Source organism: Haplochromis burtoni, unplaced genomic scaffold, assembly GCF_018398535.1.
Source record: "Haplochromis burtoni strain Fernald_Lab_line unplaced genomic scaffold, NCSU_Asbu1 Contig_215, whole genome shotgun sequence".
In the NCBI taxonomy this organism is placed as follows: domain Eukaryota; kingdom Metazoa; phylum Chordata; class Actinopteri; order Cichliformes; family Cichlidae; genus Haplochromis; species Haplochromis burtoni.
In genome coordinates this window covers 838956-854126 of record NW_024582576.1, presented here as the reverse complement: position 1 = coordinate 854126, position 15171 = coordinate 838956, and the positions used below count along the sequence as shown (strand labels likewise).

The following is a 15171-nucleotide window of genomic DNA, read 5'->3' as shown; positions in this document are numbered from 1 at the left end:
TTTCTGCTGCCACACTTCACAACCATAAAATCACGGTAATAACACAGACCAGACTTTGGAAAACACTGAAATTCTCAGAGACACAATTATAAATGAGACGCAGCTTTCTGGTGCTCACACGCACAGCTCCATCCAGTGTGACCCGCGCGTATTATGACTAACATGCTGCAAGAAGAGAAAAATAATCAGAGACCAAGAACACTAAAACACAAACATGTACCTCTTAAAGTCAAATGAAAGATTCAGGGTTCAAAAGCTAATTCTCTTCACCATCACTTATTATTTGTTATTAACTGTAGCACGCTCACACTCCCACAGGCACATAAAAATAACTCCCTGCATTAATAACGAGAATAAACAGATAAGGAGGAAGTGACTAACAGAGAGCTATGCAGAGGGCTCGACAACAGACTGAAAACACAAGTAAAAGCAGACAAGATAAAGTGCAGCATTGTTAGCTTGGTTAACGTTCAGCGGGCTTCAGTGAGGCAGACAGTAGAAACACAGCACAGGGAACCAGACTGAGCACGACCCAAAACCCTGGGAAACTTTACCCCAGATTATACACGCAGTAACAAATCTCTTCTGAGCTGAATATAGACGCTGAACATAAGTGTCGCACAGGCAGCCAAACAGTACATGCGCATTATTACCATGTTTGTTTTAATGTGCTCGCAATATTAGACGGATCCCTGTATCAGTTTCACCGGAGGAAAATGAGCTATCAGTCATGTGAGGGATTTATATATTATGGTTACAAGTTGTGCAAGGCCACTCTGCAGGGTTAGGGTAAGGGCAGTGAAGTAACGCTTAACAAGACGCAGAATCTACAGTCGGGCCAACAGCTCTGTGGTTCTGACAGCATGCTAATATTCTTGTGCTGACAGGCTGATTTCATACAATGTTTTTATTCACAAAAACAAAGCACATAAAGAACAAAGTGGGAGCTGGGATGCAGAGAGCCTAGCAGTGCTCCCATCATTAGTGAGTGGTCTTATCAGCTTTCACCCCGTAATTACCACTGAAAAGGTTGAAAACCAACCTTCACACCAGCCAGATATTCTGCAGCCGTACAGCTTTACAGCAATACATCGAGCTGGCAGCCAGTGGAGTCGAGTCCCCTCGACTTGTGCCTCCTATCAGGCAACCTGTTCAACTGCCTTGCAATCAAAGGTCGTGAGTGTGCAGCACATCCAAGATCTGGGCAACCAGTGAGCTCCTCACGAACTCCTCTGAACACCAAAGTATTCTAGAGGGAGGCCATCTGCGTGACAGTTCAAGCTGTACAGGACAACCTCAGAGGTTTGTGTTACGCAGCACTTATTAGCAGGTATCTGTGCGCGCTGTGAGAGTCAGAGACAAAATGGAAGATCGCAAACCAACTATCCAGTTATGCTGCGCTCGAGTTACAAACAACAGATTATAAAACATACTTAGAAAGAACACTCGATAAGCACAGGCTATAATTTTTAATTTCAAGGTTTCCAAACACTTGGATGGTGGTTTGACAAGGCTTTGGGAGCCTGTTAGAATTTAAGACTCTTTCTGAAACCTCAGGAACAATCCACAATCTTTCAAACAATCTCTGACAGCAGAGCTGATAACCTTCCAGCTAAAATAACGAACAGATACATTTGTCATTTACACAAGCCAAAACCCATTCTGGGTGACGGTTGTAGATCAGCACATAAATATATCATCGTATCCAACACTCAGCATCTGACAGCTCTTCATCACCTGCGCTGTTGGGACTGCTAGTCTAAACATTACCGTCTTACTGCTTTTAAAGACAAAGTCTTCTTAAACGCCAGGTCTGAAACCAGGATTTCTTTCAGCTCTGCTTAGTTTTATTTATTCTAGAGCAGTTCACAGCAAAAAATGGGTTTATAAGTTAGATCCTACAATGTTAAAGAAAGAACAGACATGATCAGCACTTGGTGACCGTGGAGAGGAAGAACAGCTGGAACACTCAGAAAATGCTGAGAGGAAAAATGTGATCGAGCTCTTAAATTTTTAATAATTCAAGTTTCATAAAACAAGTTTCAGATTTAGTGATTCCATTCTCTCCGTTTTTAATCATCAGCCACTCTGTTCTCTATGTAAGAAACATAAAAGCACCCCGAGGTGCAAAAAGTGCCTTTGTTATGTTGTTGACCTCATCTGGGAAGACTCAATTACTTTTCATATTATATCAGTAACAGTAATTTAGTTGCAGATTACATTTCCAAGCAAGACTTCCCCCTATTCTGTGCTTCCCATGTTGTTGATATTCCAGGAACAGAGGAAAACCTGCATCCTGCAGTCAGGAAGCCTGAGCAGAGTGGAAAACTGCCCTTCAGCCTGGGTGGTGTTACAACAGCACCCCTTTGTGGTTAAATGGTAACATAACCAGTGTTTAACTGGGCCTTGTTTATTATCTCGGCTTTAAGAACATGCAATGAGTGTTTGATTGTTGCTGTTGTTGTAGTACAAATATGGATTAATTACATTCAATGAACTGCAAATTTTGATTTAGATTTCTCATTTTATGTCTGTTGAATTATGTGATTTTTTTGTTTGTTTGTTTGTTTTAAGGCAAATAATGCTCACTATTAAACAAGAGCTACATTTCTTTGCTGGTAAGAGATTTTTTTAAACTAGTATTTGTGACTTTCGTGACCTTTTACGCACTGATGCACACAGCTTGAAACTTGAACGGGGTAGGTGAGTTCAAGAGAGGCACGAGAAGCAAACCTGTTCTTTTTCGAGTGTTCGTCCTTCCCTTTCTTCACGCCAAAAATCCTTGTGATCAGAGTGCTGAAAAGAAGAGTAGAGGAGTTCCTCACCTGGGAAACAAAACAAATGGAGGTTAAGAAATTGGAATACGAAGAGAGAGAAATTATAAAAGCTAATTATCACCATGGGTTAGTGAGTAACCGCCGATCAAGTATGCACTCCAAACGTTGGTTTGTTGTGATGTTCAGATTACAATAAATCGAGGTAAAAACAAAAAAACTAAAACAGGAAGTAAAGACTCACTGCCCAGACAGGAGAGGTGAAGCCCAGCACTGCAGCCTGCATCCCTTCTGAGACGAAAGGAACAATGTTTTCCCCCAGACGAGTGTCCCTGTACAGAGCTCTGAGGATGTTCAGAGCATGGACCTGTGAGCCACAGACAAAATTCCACCTTGAATACAGTGTCAGAAACATTAAGGCGATTATAAAAATGACCCTTTGTGCTTTTACAAATAATTGTGTTCAGGAAATCTCACTTCCTGATCTGTGAGGCTAGATCTGACTAGAATTATGATTAATGAAGCTGCTAGGTGGCGAAACCTGAGGCACGGTGGAGGTGTCAGTGGTCTTGTCAGCAGAAGGCATGGCCAAAGCGATCAGCTCTCTCATGGTCATCTTCAACAGGCTGCAGCTGGACGACTTGGGCTCAGAGGAGAGCAGAGCCTGGGCAAGGGGAGAAAAAAAAAACAGATAATGCTACTGTTCCCATCTTTTGTTCGTGAGGGGCAGCCAATCAGACGACTTACAGGGAGCTAAAACTGCTTTATTTCCAACTGAGGATGAAGTGAGGGGCTACAAAGACCTCGCATGAGATAAATAAGGATTATTTTTGAACTGTGAGGCTTGCAAAGCCATTTTACTTCAAGAATAAAACAACAGCCATATCCTATTTTAAAGACCTCGCCCATAATGATTTTCTGTTTTTACAGATGAGCCTTTTCAAGAACCAATCACATGATGACATCAGGTGTGATATCCTGTGGGAGTGCTGGTACACTGCAAATAGCCCCTTTGCAGCTACTGCATCCATCTACTAAATAGTCTTCACGGTTTTATCGTGGCCCGCTAAACTGAGCCACATTTATATGGTAATAACAAAAAATACATTCATAAAATCCCATAAGTTAGTCTGTTCTGACAGGCTGACTGAACGAGATCATTTGTATGAGCTCGGAGTGGGAGATGGGAATGCGGGAGTGTGTGTGGAGGTGACGGCACTTTGCTGTGTGAGAAAGAAGTCATCTCTGCTGGAGCTGATGCGAGCCAGATGTGTCTGACCTACCTGGCTTATGGTAAAGACTTAGACCTTGAAGGATAAGATGGAGAGGGTGGGGCATATCTGGCTCTTATGAACTCTGAGGTTAGAAGCAGAGGAAGCCAAGAGGAAAAGGAGGGCTAGCCTGGTTCCTATGAACTAGTCAGGACCAGCATGAGCCAGCCTTCCCGGATCTGACTCCATGTCTGTCCAGGAATGTGGTCTGGAGTTCTGCCAAAGTGGCAACTTCTTCTTCTCAGACTTCCTCTGCTTCATTCACCTTCATCTTATCTTCTCCGTCTCTCTTCATCCTCAGTTTTAATCACCCAGCCTACTTGTCAGGCTCTGTCCTGTTAAAGCTCTTCTGTTATGTTACTATTCATCACAGATAATGTTTAGAAAGTCTTAAAAAACAAAAAGAAAAGAAACAGGATCAGGAAGACGTCAGAGCCCTTAAAAGTCAATTTCAGAAAGTCGGTTAAATTAATTTAAGACTAATGTGAAGCATCCCGTTCAATCAAGCTACGAGGCGCACGTGCCTCACACACACGAAAACAAGCGAGTCAGTGACATCACCGACGCGGCTGCCTGACCAAAACCACAAAAGAAGAGTAAGCCGCTTCAAAATGACTGCTGATAACATCCCCTCAGGCACGTCTAGTTTCGATATTAGGAATCAAAGGAAGTGAAGACGCGAGCTGAGACTAAATAAGAGTCAGAGACTAACACAGTGTTAGTAATTTGTGGGACTACTGACGGGAAGAGAGAGAGAGAGAGAGAGAGAGAGAGAGAAGAGAGAGAGAGAGAGAGAGAGAGAGAGAGAGAGAGAGAGAGAGAGAGAGAGAGAGAGAAGAGTGAGTGAGAGTGAGTGTTGTGTGTGTGTTGTGTGTGTGTTGTAGTGAGGGGGGGAAAAAAAAAAGATGGCTAGATTAGGAAACGGAGTGTTCTTCCAGCACGAGTGCTTCACCGGTATGCCAAGAACTGCTTATTGCGCTACTTTTGGGAGTAAACAGGAACAAAAACACACAAGGTTTCTATTGCAAACCCTAATTTTGACCAAATGGTTACTGCTTATGGTCCTCGTTTTGTCTTCGGGATGACCGCTGCAGTTGGCAGTGACACATTTCTATTTGCAAAATTATTTTATTTTATTTATTTTTTTTAAATCTGGACGTTTTATCAGATGAAGCAATCAGCTGCAACAAAGGGTCACTGTGTCCTGAGAGAGTTATACTCATGAAGAAATTGGTGTGACCACCAACATGACCAACACTCTACCGCACACTCTGCAGCAGCCAAGTCACAGGAATGTGATGTTTACTGACAAGCCTGTGGTTTCTGAAGTGTCGGAAATTTAAACATTAGGCTCTTGCCAACACTTAGAGTCAATAGCAAGTCCAGCAACAAATCTGAAACCTTACAAGCATCCTTTGCATCATCTTTTAGCCCATTTGTTCTGTTTATATCTTTAAAAATATTGCTTACACACCTGGATGTAGAAAGGTATTCCAGCGCTTCGTCGCGTGGCGCACAGCTTAGATGATGGGTCGCTGGATTTGACCTCTTCCAGAACCTCAGAAAGCCAGCGAGTAGGAAGCTGCTGCAGGGCCTCACTTCCACTCCTTATACACAAACACACACAAAACAATGGCATGGACGTAAGCAACAAAGACTGAAATCTTTTAAGTTTCCCTGTGCACTGTAGTCCACACATGAGTAAAGTCATACTCATCATTTTCCATATACACAAAACCAAAACAGGCCACTCTCATCAAACCTGGATACATGTTCGCATGTTAAAAACCCCGCTGACAATCAGACAGACCCCACAGTAGGTTTTATGGTTTTTGTTTCAAACTGATCATCTATGAAGCAGCTCTGGTGGACACACACTGATCTGTTACTTCTGTAACAAACAGCTGTTTGACAAAAGCCAAATAAGCAGAGAGGGCAAATTAAAACAATGACATTTGTGGGAAAGAGTAAAGATGTAGTACTGATGCATAATCCAGCCTCACAGTGAGGGCACAAACATCATGCAGTGGATGCGTACTGGAATCCAGTTTTCTCTTTCAGAGTACTTGTATCCAGATGTTCCTTCCCAGTATACTGCTGGTATTAAAGTACTCAATATAAAAAATGTGTATAAAAACAGCCACATGTTGAACAGAGGAGTACACAGCACTTGTTGCAAATAAGAGTGAACACAGACACTGAAACAGTTTGCTAAAATAACCGGCTAGCTGAGCCAGCAAGCTAACAGATACTTTCTTTTTAAAAGCAGGTAGCTGCAAATAATCAATAAACAGTTAAAGTAAAAGGTTTTGAATAAATGTTAAAATATATAACTCAAAATATACACTGGTCAAAAGTTGGCTAAATTATTGACAAAGTAAAAAAGCAATGAATAAATGTTCAAATAGTGTCTCAAAAAATGTTAATGGTGAAAACAGCTAAAAGGAGGAAAATGGTCACAAGTGTTAGCGTGAGTGGCTTTGTCAGTAATAGGTAAATAGCTAAAATGCAAAATAAAATTGGTGCAATAAAATTGTATAAGTGAGAAATACATTCCCAATCAAAAGTTTAAGACAACGTGACAAATGGCAAAAAAAAAAAAAAAATCATATAATAAATCACGAGGGACGCTCTCTGCAACATCTGGACAGAGCCAGTGGCCGTTTGACTCCCCTGCACCTCCTGAAGGAAAAAGCATCCCAGACCATTGTGGCGCCGCCTCCACTGTGACGCGTAGAAAAATCTCAGGTGGGATCTGCTTGTCGTGTCAGCAACGTTGGAAACCATCAGGACCAATAAGGTTACATTTTTTCTCATCAGAGAAGAAAACTTTCTTCCACCTTTCAATTTCAGTGACAGTGATCCCAAACAAACACACCAACCCAAACCAATTAAGCACTGGCCTCTCCCCTCAACATGTGTGGGACCATCTTTACAGAAAATGGGCCAAAGGGCAGCCAACGTCCAAAGAAGAGCTTTGGATGTCCTTCAAAAAGCCTGCAGCACTACTCCTGAAGACTTCTTAAAGAAATGACAAGAAAGTTTGCCTAAGAGAGTTCAGGTATGCCAAGCTTGTTATAACTGTCCAAATGGTGTTTTTGCCTTATATACTGTATTTCCATGCATCTATATGGCCCTTCAATAAAGGGCTGCAAATATTATTATGAGAGATGGTCTCAAGACTGTCTGAGGAGCTTGGAAAGAAAGCTACTGACTATTAAGACATGACGTTCGACATGAACTGACATTAACTATATTTGTTTTACCGCAAAATTACGCTGTTATTAGTAGAACAACATTAAGTTTCTCCACTTCTGTTACAAACACAGCGTTTTATGGGACTCGTTTTTTTGTGCCTTTTGCACGAACGGTGGTGTTGATTAAGGGGTAAATGAGTTCATCTGACAGCACTGCTGGGGGCATGTCTCAGGACAAAAATGGAAACCACAGCTTTAAACAACTGCAGATAGAAATTCACTTGTATAACCAAAGAATTTAGTCAAAAAGAAACAGAAAGGAGAAAGTGAAGCTAAACGGAAAGAGTGAATGAAAGAGAAAACTGAGAAGAATGGAGAGAGAGACAAAGAGACAGAGTGAAAGAGTGCAAACACAGTGGAACACACCGAAGCCAGATCCCGAGGCAGAGCATCAAAAGGCTGCGGTTAAGCACCCCGCAATCAACACCCCATAACCCAGCACACGGCCTGCATACCATCCACACATTGCTCTTTCCCTCATGGAAACACACACTCGCATCCACACAAGCCAGCGGCAGGACGCACACACTCCCCGGTACTCCTACACACGACCGCTAAAATGTTACACAACGCACAGAGCGCCTGGTTTCTACACAAGAACAAAACAAGTGAGTTTTGTTTTAACTGCTCAGCACTGGGTGGTTCAAAGTCAACACTGCTGTGATGGTTTTGTGGCTGGTGACCCGCCGCGGGGCTAAAGACGTTTTCCACAACCCACCATTGAGGAAAACTGGGAGGTACATGAAAGTGAGAAATTCTTTCATGTCGTTTAGAATTAAAACAAATATTTTCTTCCTCCTCGGGAGAATAATAGAGAGATTATTTCTAGGAATAGCACAGGTGATGAGGACTGGGCGCCATATGTCACTCCAGCCAAGTTTAACGCTGGCCCTGGCAGCACACTGGCACTGAGGCCAAACCAGGCTATCGCTCTTCACTGAGCAATTTAAGCGCAGGAAAACTGTCATTTTCTTTTCTCATACTGCAAAGAAGTGTTTTGCAAAATGCTGGTTTTCAAAGAAAAAGTTTGAAAATGTTATGAGCTATGAGTTTCACTGTAGCTTGCCATCACTAGTGTGTGAATGAGTGGATGACTGTGTATAGTGTAAAGCGCTTTGGGGTCCTTGGACCAAGTAAAGCGCTATACAAATACAGACCATTTACCATTTCTGTTTTTGTCTGAGATCGATTAATCTTTCAGTCTATAAGTTGTAGTTATCATTTCAAGAATTTGCAAGCTGAAGCTGAGATGTTTTTGTTTGATGTAGGACTTCAGGACCTCCTTTATCGTATTTTCTGTTTCATAAGGGACCGAATCTTTTCCTGCAGTTTTGTTACGTGCAGAACGTTTTGCTGAAATGAGCAAAGACTTCCCTGACGCTGTCTGGATTGCAGCGTACTTTGCTCAAAAACCTATCCATGTCCCTGGTGCCTTTACACGTCTACAGACTACCCACACCGTGTGCACAAATGGGGACATGCAGTTTAGCAGGGTTAGGTTAACTGATGATTCTAAACTGGCTACAGATGTGACAGAGTGGCGACCTGTCCAGGGTCGTGACCCGCCTCTCACCCTACACCAGCTGGGATAGGCTTGATTAGGTAACCCAAAGAAAATGGACGGATGGACGGGCACTCATACACCCCAAAACATCACAGATGTCTCTCCAAGATTTTCATGCTGTCCATGATTTAATGTGTTTGACCATTAAAGGGTATTTAACAGTCTGACTCCACTTTAAAGGAGCTGCATGTTTCTTTTAATGAGATCGTCAGAGGCTTGCATGTTCGCCCTGTGCCAGCGTGGGTTTTCTCTGTCACCAGCAGTTCAGTTCTTTCACACCCATGCCTTTCTGCTGGCCATCCAGAGGGCACCAGATTAGAAATCAATCCAATTATCCAGCCTTGATTTATTTAGAGTGGATTATATCTGAAGAACATTACTGAGTGTGCTTGCCTACTGCTAATTACAAGGCACAGGGACACTCACTGTCGTGATGGAAGCTAATGCCCATGGCCGTCCAACAGTATCACCTTTCAGTCCCTTTATGCTGAATGTGAACACAGACACATACGCACCTGCACAACATGTCTGTGAGGCGTACAAAGCCCACATAAGCCAGTTCGAAGGCGCCACGATGACGGGACTGCAGGAGCTGCTGACGGAAGTACAGGCCTACCCCCTCCACCTGCAACACAGAGAGAGAGAAAGAAAGGAGATCAGCAGCTGAACTGTAAGAGGTGAACTGTGTGGCTGTGTGTGTTCACATAACTTTCATCCTGCTGCACTCTCCAAATGAAGTTAGTTATGCCAGTTTCAAAGGGTCAAAATGACATAAGTCATGCTATATGCACCCAGTGATGCAACCTTAACAAGGCCAGGCCACGAGCTAGTGCAGCAGATCCTGTTTTCTCAACTGGAGGCCTGCAGGGCCAAGATTTGCCTTCATGTTCAACAATCATACAGTAGCAGCGCTAGCTTTTAATCACAGGTCTATATGGAGAAGACCTGGAAGCAGGGTTGTTACACTTTGGTAACCAAAACAACTGTTGTGTCAATGTGGGATGTTGTGACATTATCCAGAATATTCCGACTTGTAGATGTGTTGCTTTCATCTTTGGCTACATGTCTGTCTATGGAAGGCTTTAACAACATACAGCACCAACAGAAGAAATGCAAAGTAACCATGGATTTCACAGGAGCAGGTTCTATTCATTATAACACTTGCAATTTGAGCGCTTTTGTATTCATTTTAGTACTTGAAAGGAAAAATGTACTTGTAGGATATTTTGATGTACTTGTAAAAATATGTAACGTCACGTTGATTCAAGTCCGCTTCAAACGCATTCATATTACTCAAAACTGGATGAACAGTTTGAAGATTTGACATCTGAGAGTGGAATTAACTGATGAGTCGGATGTCAAAGCGTAACTTAAAGAGTTGTTGCATATCTGAAAGACACAGAAAACACATTTATTGAAAAGGAAAAAAAAAGCTGTTGGTCAACTTATTGCAAACAGATTCACCAAGTGGCTCGCTGTAGTTGGAGGTTCCCACAGTGACGGTGTCATGTTAGTTCTAGTGTGCTACGTTTTATCTTTCATTGAAACAATGAAGCATTTAGATCTGAGTGGATCCACCACAGTGGACTTTGTCTTTGTCAGCGCATGAATCAGCCTTTAAAGTCGAGCAATTATGTCTAAATACATCCAATAAACTCAATACAATTTCAAAACAATTACCCACCCACCACACTCCACCCTTGAAAATGACACAATTCCACTCGTGGCTCTTTGAATGGTGGTAAAATGAACCATTTGGATAACCAGCTTGGTCATTTAGCCTCTCAGCTTCCAGCTGAAGGAAAAAAGCAGCATGGTGTACAAAAGATGGTTCTTCGCTACATTACCTAATCCCACTTTAGACTTTCCTCTGCTTGGCAAAGCTGCAACACTGGCTGCACTCTTGTTTTAGAGACACCACTTAGTTTTCAGCCAGGGAGCACTCTGCTCGTCAAGCGTGAGAGCGGCATGTCAGTAGCGTGACAAGTGTGTTCAAATAAGGATGCTGAGACATCCACATAATGGCCACTGTCAGTAAAACCATCCAGTTAGTAATAGTGTTAGCAGCATTATTCTAACTATACACACACACACACACACACACGCACACACACACGCACGTCAGTGCTGTTCCTGCAGCAGTGTGTAAACTGGCGAGTGTGTTGCAGGTGAGGCGGCAGGGCGAGGCGGACGCAGAGCTCCACGGCCCTGTCATTAAGGCTGTGGTATCACCACCACCACAGAGGCAGCCAGGCCCCGACTTAGTCAGGGGTGGCATGGAGGGCACAGGGAGGGGTGGCGAGGAAAATGCAAAATCTAATAAATACTTGAATTATAAAAAAAAAAAAAAAGAAGAAGAAGAAAGAAAGAAAATACCCCGTGTAAAAAGAGAAAAAAAACATCCCAACAGCCCCTTAGGGGATGTAGGGTTAGACACAACATCTAAACTAACACAGACTCAGACCCACACATGAACCAGAAATATGCCAGTCACTGTAAACTTCAGCCACGAGCCCTGATGTCACTGAAGGAAGAGAAAATGATGCATGAAGCTGGTCTGTAAGAGGAAAAACAGCAGGAGACTGCGATGAAACAAAAATGCTGCACGTGAATTAAAACTATGTGCAACATGAAAATCATACAATAATAAATGCGGCAAAGATGAAAGGCTTAGACAGCCCGTTTCTGACCACGTGACTGGTCAATAAACTCAACTGACCCTGCAGACCTAAAGTGGACTAACTTGGACACCAAAGTATGGACTGTGTAAACCACAGCCTACCAAGCCCAATGACTTATCACACTGGTGGCCAGAGTGGACTCCCAGGACAGGCCTGACCTCACCGGGGTAAAAATGGCAGCGACAGTCACTGTTAAGATGGTCCCTTGCTGCCGGGGCCCAGACCGCTGCGGTGCTGAGCTGGGCCGAGCCGGGCCGCGGCTTTGCCTATTTAAAGCTTCCCTTTCGAAGGTTCCCGTCTGTGTAACTGTTTAAAAAGGGCCGAGCAAGCTTCCTGCGCAGGGCAGGAGGGGGCACTTTATTTAGATGTCAACTTCCTGTTTGCAGCCTAGCCCGTTTCCCAGAAAAAACTTCCATGTGCGGAGAGAGAAGTTTCCCAAGTCTAATTACATGTATGGCTCGGCCGTGACAGTGACCCAAATAGCTAACTTCTCCCCCGATGGCCCCGGGTTAGACGGCACTCTCACCACGTTTGTTGTTGCTGCTGCCACTGCTCAGTTTCAGTGAATTATTTTTTGTTTTTGTCTTTACTACATGTCTCAGTAAGTCCTCATACCAATCTCCCTCTGGACTCTCTGCTGCTTAAAGGAAGGACTGAAGAGCACGAGCTAATCATTCCTGCAAGACCCCACACATTTAATATAGCACACTATATACTGCACACAATTCTTTATATTAATAACTCCCTACTGCACATCACAATTTTTTTTTTTTAAATCTCTCATACTTTTCTTCTTTTGAATCTTGTATTTTTCTTTCCATTGCATTTGACACTTTACTAATAACAACGTTCCTTTCACAGGTATTGATACATTTCTATAAAATCTATTATGCTCATTTCCAACTCCATGTTCTTAGACTTTATCTGCTACAACTCTTAATAATAATAATAATAATAATAATAATAATAATAATAATAATAATAATAATAATAATAATAATGGATTGCATTTACATAGCGCTTTTCTAGGCACCCAAAGCTCTTCTTCCTTTTAGCCTGCTTTCTTTTGATTGGCTGTCATTTACAATCAGATGGTCTAAACAACAGGTGGGTGGTGCTTTTGCATTCACAACCACAGCTGCATGCTTGGGATGACCATATTAATGATATCCTGTTTCACTGACCTACAGATCCACAGTTAAAACAAGTCTGAAAGGGAGTGTGAGAGCAGTCTGCAGCTTCTGGCTCACATAAATACTGCCTTTAAGGACATGTGCAGTAAGAAGGTACAGCAGCAGGAGACCACACTGGGTGGTCTCCTGCTGCTGTAGTTCATCTACAATGATGTAACCAATGTTGTATCTCGTACTAACTCGGCAACCATCCAAACATTTCAGTCTGTGTCCAATCAACAAAATATGATGTTGACATTTTCTGCTCAGCACTAGTTTTGCTTGTATTGACAGAAAATCCATCTGCGCAACAATCAAATGTTGTTTTAATAAAAGAGTTTAAGTTCGCAGCATAATCATTGTGACTTCTACAGTACATATCTGACAAGATTAGGAAAAGCAAAAAGTTGACAATCAGTGGTTTTTATTCCTTGGTACAGTATTTAGTCAGCCACCAATTGTGCAAAGATGAGAGAGGCCTGTAAGTTTTATCATAGCTATACCTCAACTATGAAAGACAAAATGAGAAAAAACAAAATCCAGAAAAATCACATTGTCTGATTTTTAAAGAATTTAATTGCAAATTATGGTGGAAAATAAGTATTTGGTCACCTAAAAACAAGCAAGATTTCTGGCTCTCGCAGACCTGTAACGTCTTCTGTAAGATGCTCCTCTGTCCTCCACTCGTTACCTGTATTAATGGCACCTGTTTGAACTCGTTATCAGTATAAAAGACACCTGTCCACAACCTCAAACAGTCACACTCCACTACGGCCAAGACCAAAGAGCTGTCAAAGGACACCAGAAACAAAATTGTAGACCTGCACCAGGCTGGGAAGACTAAATCTGCAATAGTTAAACAGCGTGGTGTGAAGAAATCAACTGTGGAAGCAATTAGAAGACATATAAGACCACTGATAATCTCCCTCAATGTGGGGCTCCACGCAAGATCTCACCCCGTGGGGTCAAAACGATCACAAGAACGGTGAGCAAGAGTCTCAGAACCACACACCTACTGAATGACCTGCAGAGAGCTGGGACCAAAATAAGTAAGGCTACCATCAGTAACACACTACGCCGCCAGGCGAGACGTGTCCCATGCTTAAGCCAGTACTTGTCCAGGCCTGTCTGAAGTTTGCTAGAGAGGATCGCTGTTGTTAGAATGTATTTAATATTACTTTCTACAGCAGGATCCTTTTCTGACCGGCGCAGGATGATCCAGAAGAGGATTGGGAGAATGCCAGATGGTCAGATGAAACCAAAACAGAAAATTGTGGTAAAAACTCTACTTGTTGTGTTTGGAGGAGAAATAATGCTGAGTTGCTTTCAAAGAACACAATACCTACTGTGAAGCATGGGGGTGGTTTTCTGCAAAGGGACCAAGACGACTGATCTGTGTAGAGGAAAGAATGGAGCCATGTATCGTGAGATTTTGAATGAAAACCTCTTTCCATCAGCAAGGGCATTGAAGATGAAACGTGGCTGGATCTTTCAGCATGACAATGATCCCAAACACACCGCCCGGGTAATGAAGGAGTGGCTTCATAAGAAGCATTTCAAGGTCCTGGAGTGGCCTAGCCAGTCTCCAGATCTCAACCCCATAGGATAAATCTTTGGAGGGAGTTGAAATTCTTTGGGCTGGGCAACACAAACATCACTGTTCTAGAGGAGATCTGCATGGAGGAATGGGCCAAAATACCAGCAACAGTGTGTGAAGACAGAAAACATTTGACCTCTGTCATTGCCAACAAAGGGTATATAACAAAGTATTGAGATGAACTTTTGTTATTGACCAAATACTTATTTTCCACAATAATTTGCAAAATAATTCTTTAAAAACCAGACAATAGGATTCCTCTGGATTTTTTTTCTTCTCATTTTGTCTCTCATAGTTGAGGTATAGCTATGATGAAAATTACAGGCCTCATCTTTTTAAGCAGGAGAACTTGCACAACTGGTGGCTGACTAAATACTGTTTTGCCCCACTGTAAGCAAGCTTGTGGGATCTCTTCCTGTCCCTTTGTTAAAGTGTAGTCCATATTCATTCTTTAGGAAGCCCTAAAATGAAACTCAGGACCCCACACCACCTTTGACAGGTAAAGGTGGTTTTAAAGCGTATATTTTTATTCCATTGTGGGAAACTGTGGATGAACTCTTATTTTTAGAACTTAGATTTTCAAATAAAGCATTGCAAAGTAAATATTATGTACAAGAGAGCAAATACATGGAGATGTCAGACAATGCATTCAGTGTGTGTGTGAGACTGCGCATGCATGCCTCTCTGCCTGTCTAAGGATGTGGGTGTGTTTCCCTCTCAGACGCAGAGCAGGCCAAACACATGGTCTGCCTCCTCTTTGTAACCAGTGCTCTGAGCTCCCAGCTATGCCAAATATGCTGTCAAACTCCAGCTGACCAGCTACTTCGGTGGTCTGTGTCAAACACACACACACAC

At 42.6% G+C, this 15171-nt stretch overlaps 1 protein-coding gene across 1 annotated transcript in view; it reads right to left on the bottom strand.

The window, feature by feature from the left end:
* The window catches only part of thada (THADA armadillo repeat containing), a 130505-nt gene that overhangs the window by 95859 nt on the left and 19475 nt on the right, over window positions 1-15171 (bottom strand). The window contains exons 22-26 of the mRNA XM_005936863.2: window positions 9382-9491; window positions 5520-5652; window positions 3316-3438; window positions 3019-3141; window positions 2734-2825 (exon numbers count right to left, since the gene is read on the bottom strand). Of these exons, the coding sequence (XP_005936925.1) occupies window positions 2734-2825; window positions 3019-3141; window positions 3316-3438; window positions 5520-5652; window positions 9382-9491 (581 nt within the window). The remainder of the gene's footprint in view (window positions 1-2733; window positions 2826-3018; window positions 3142-3315; window positions 3439-5519; window positions 5653-9381; window positions 9492-15171) is intronic.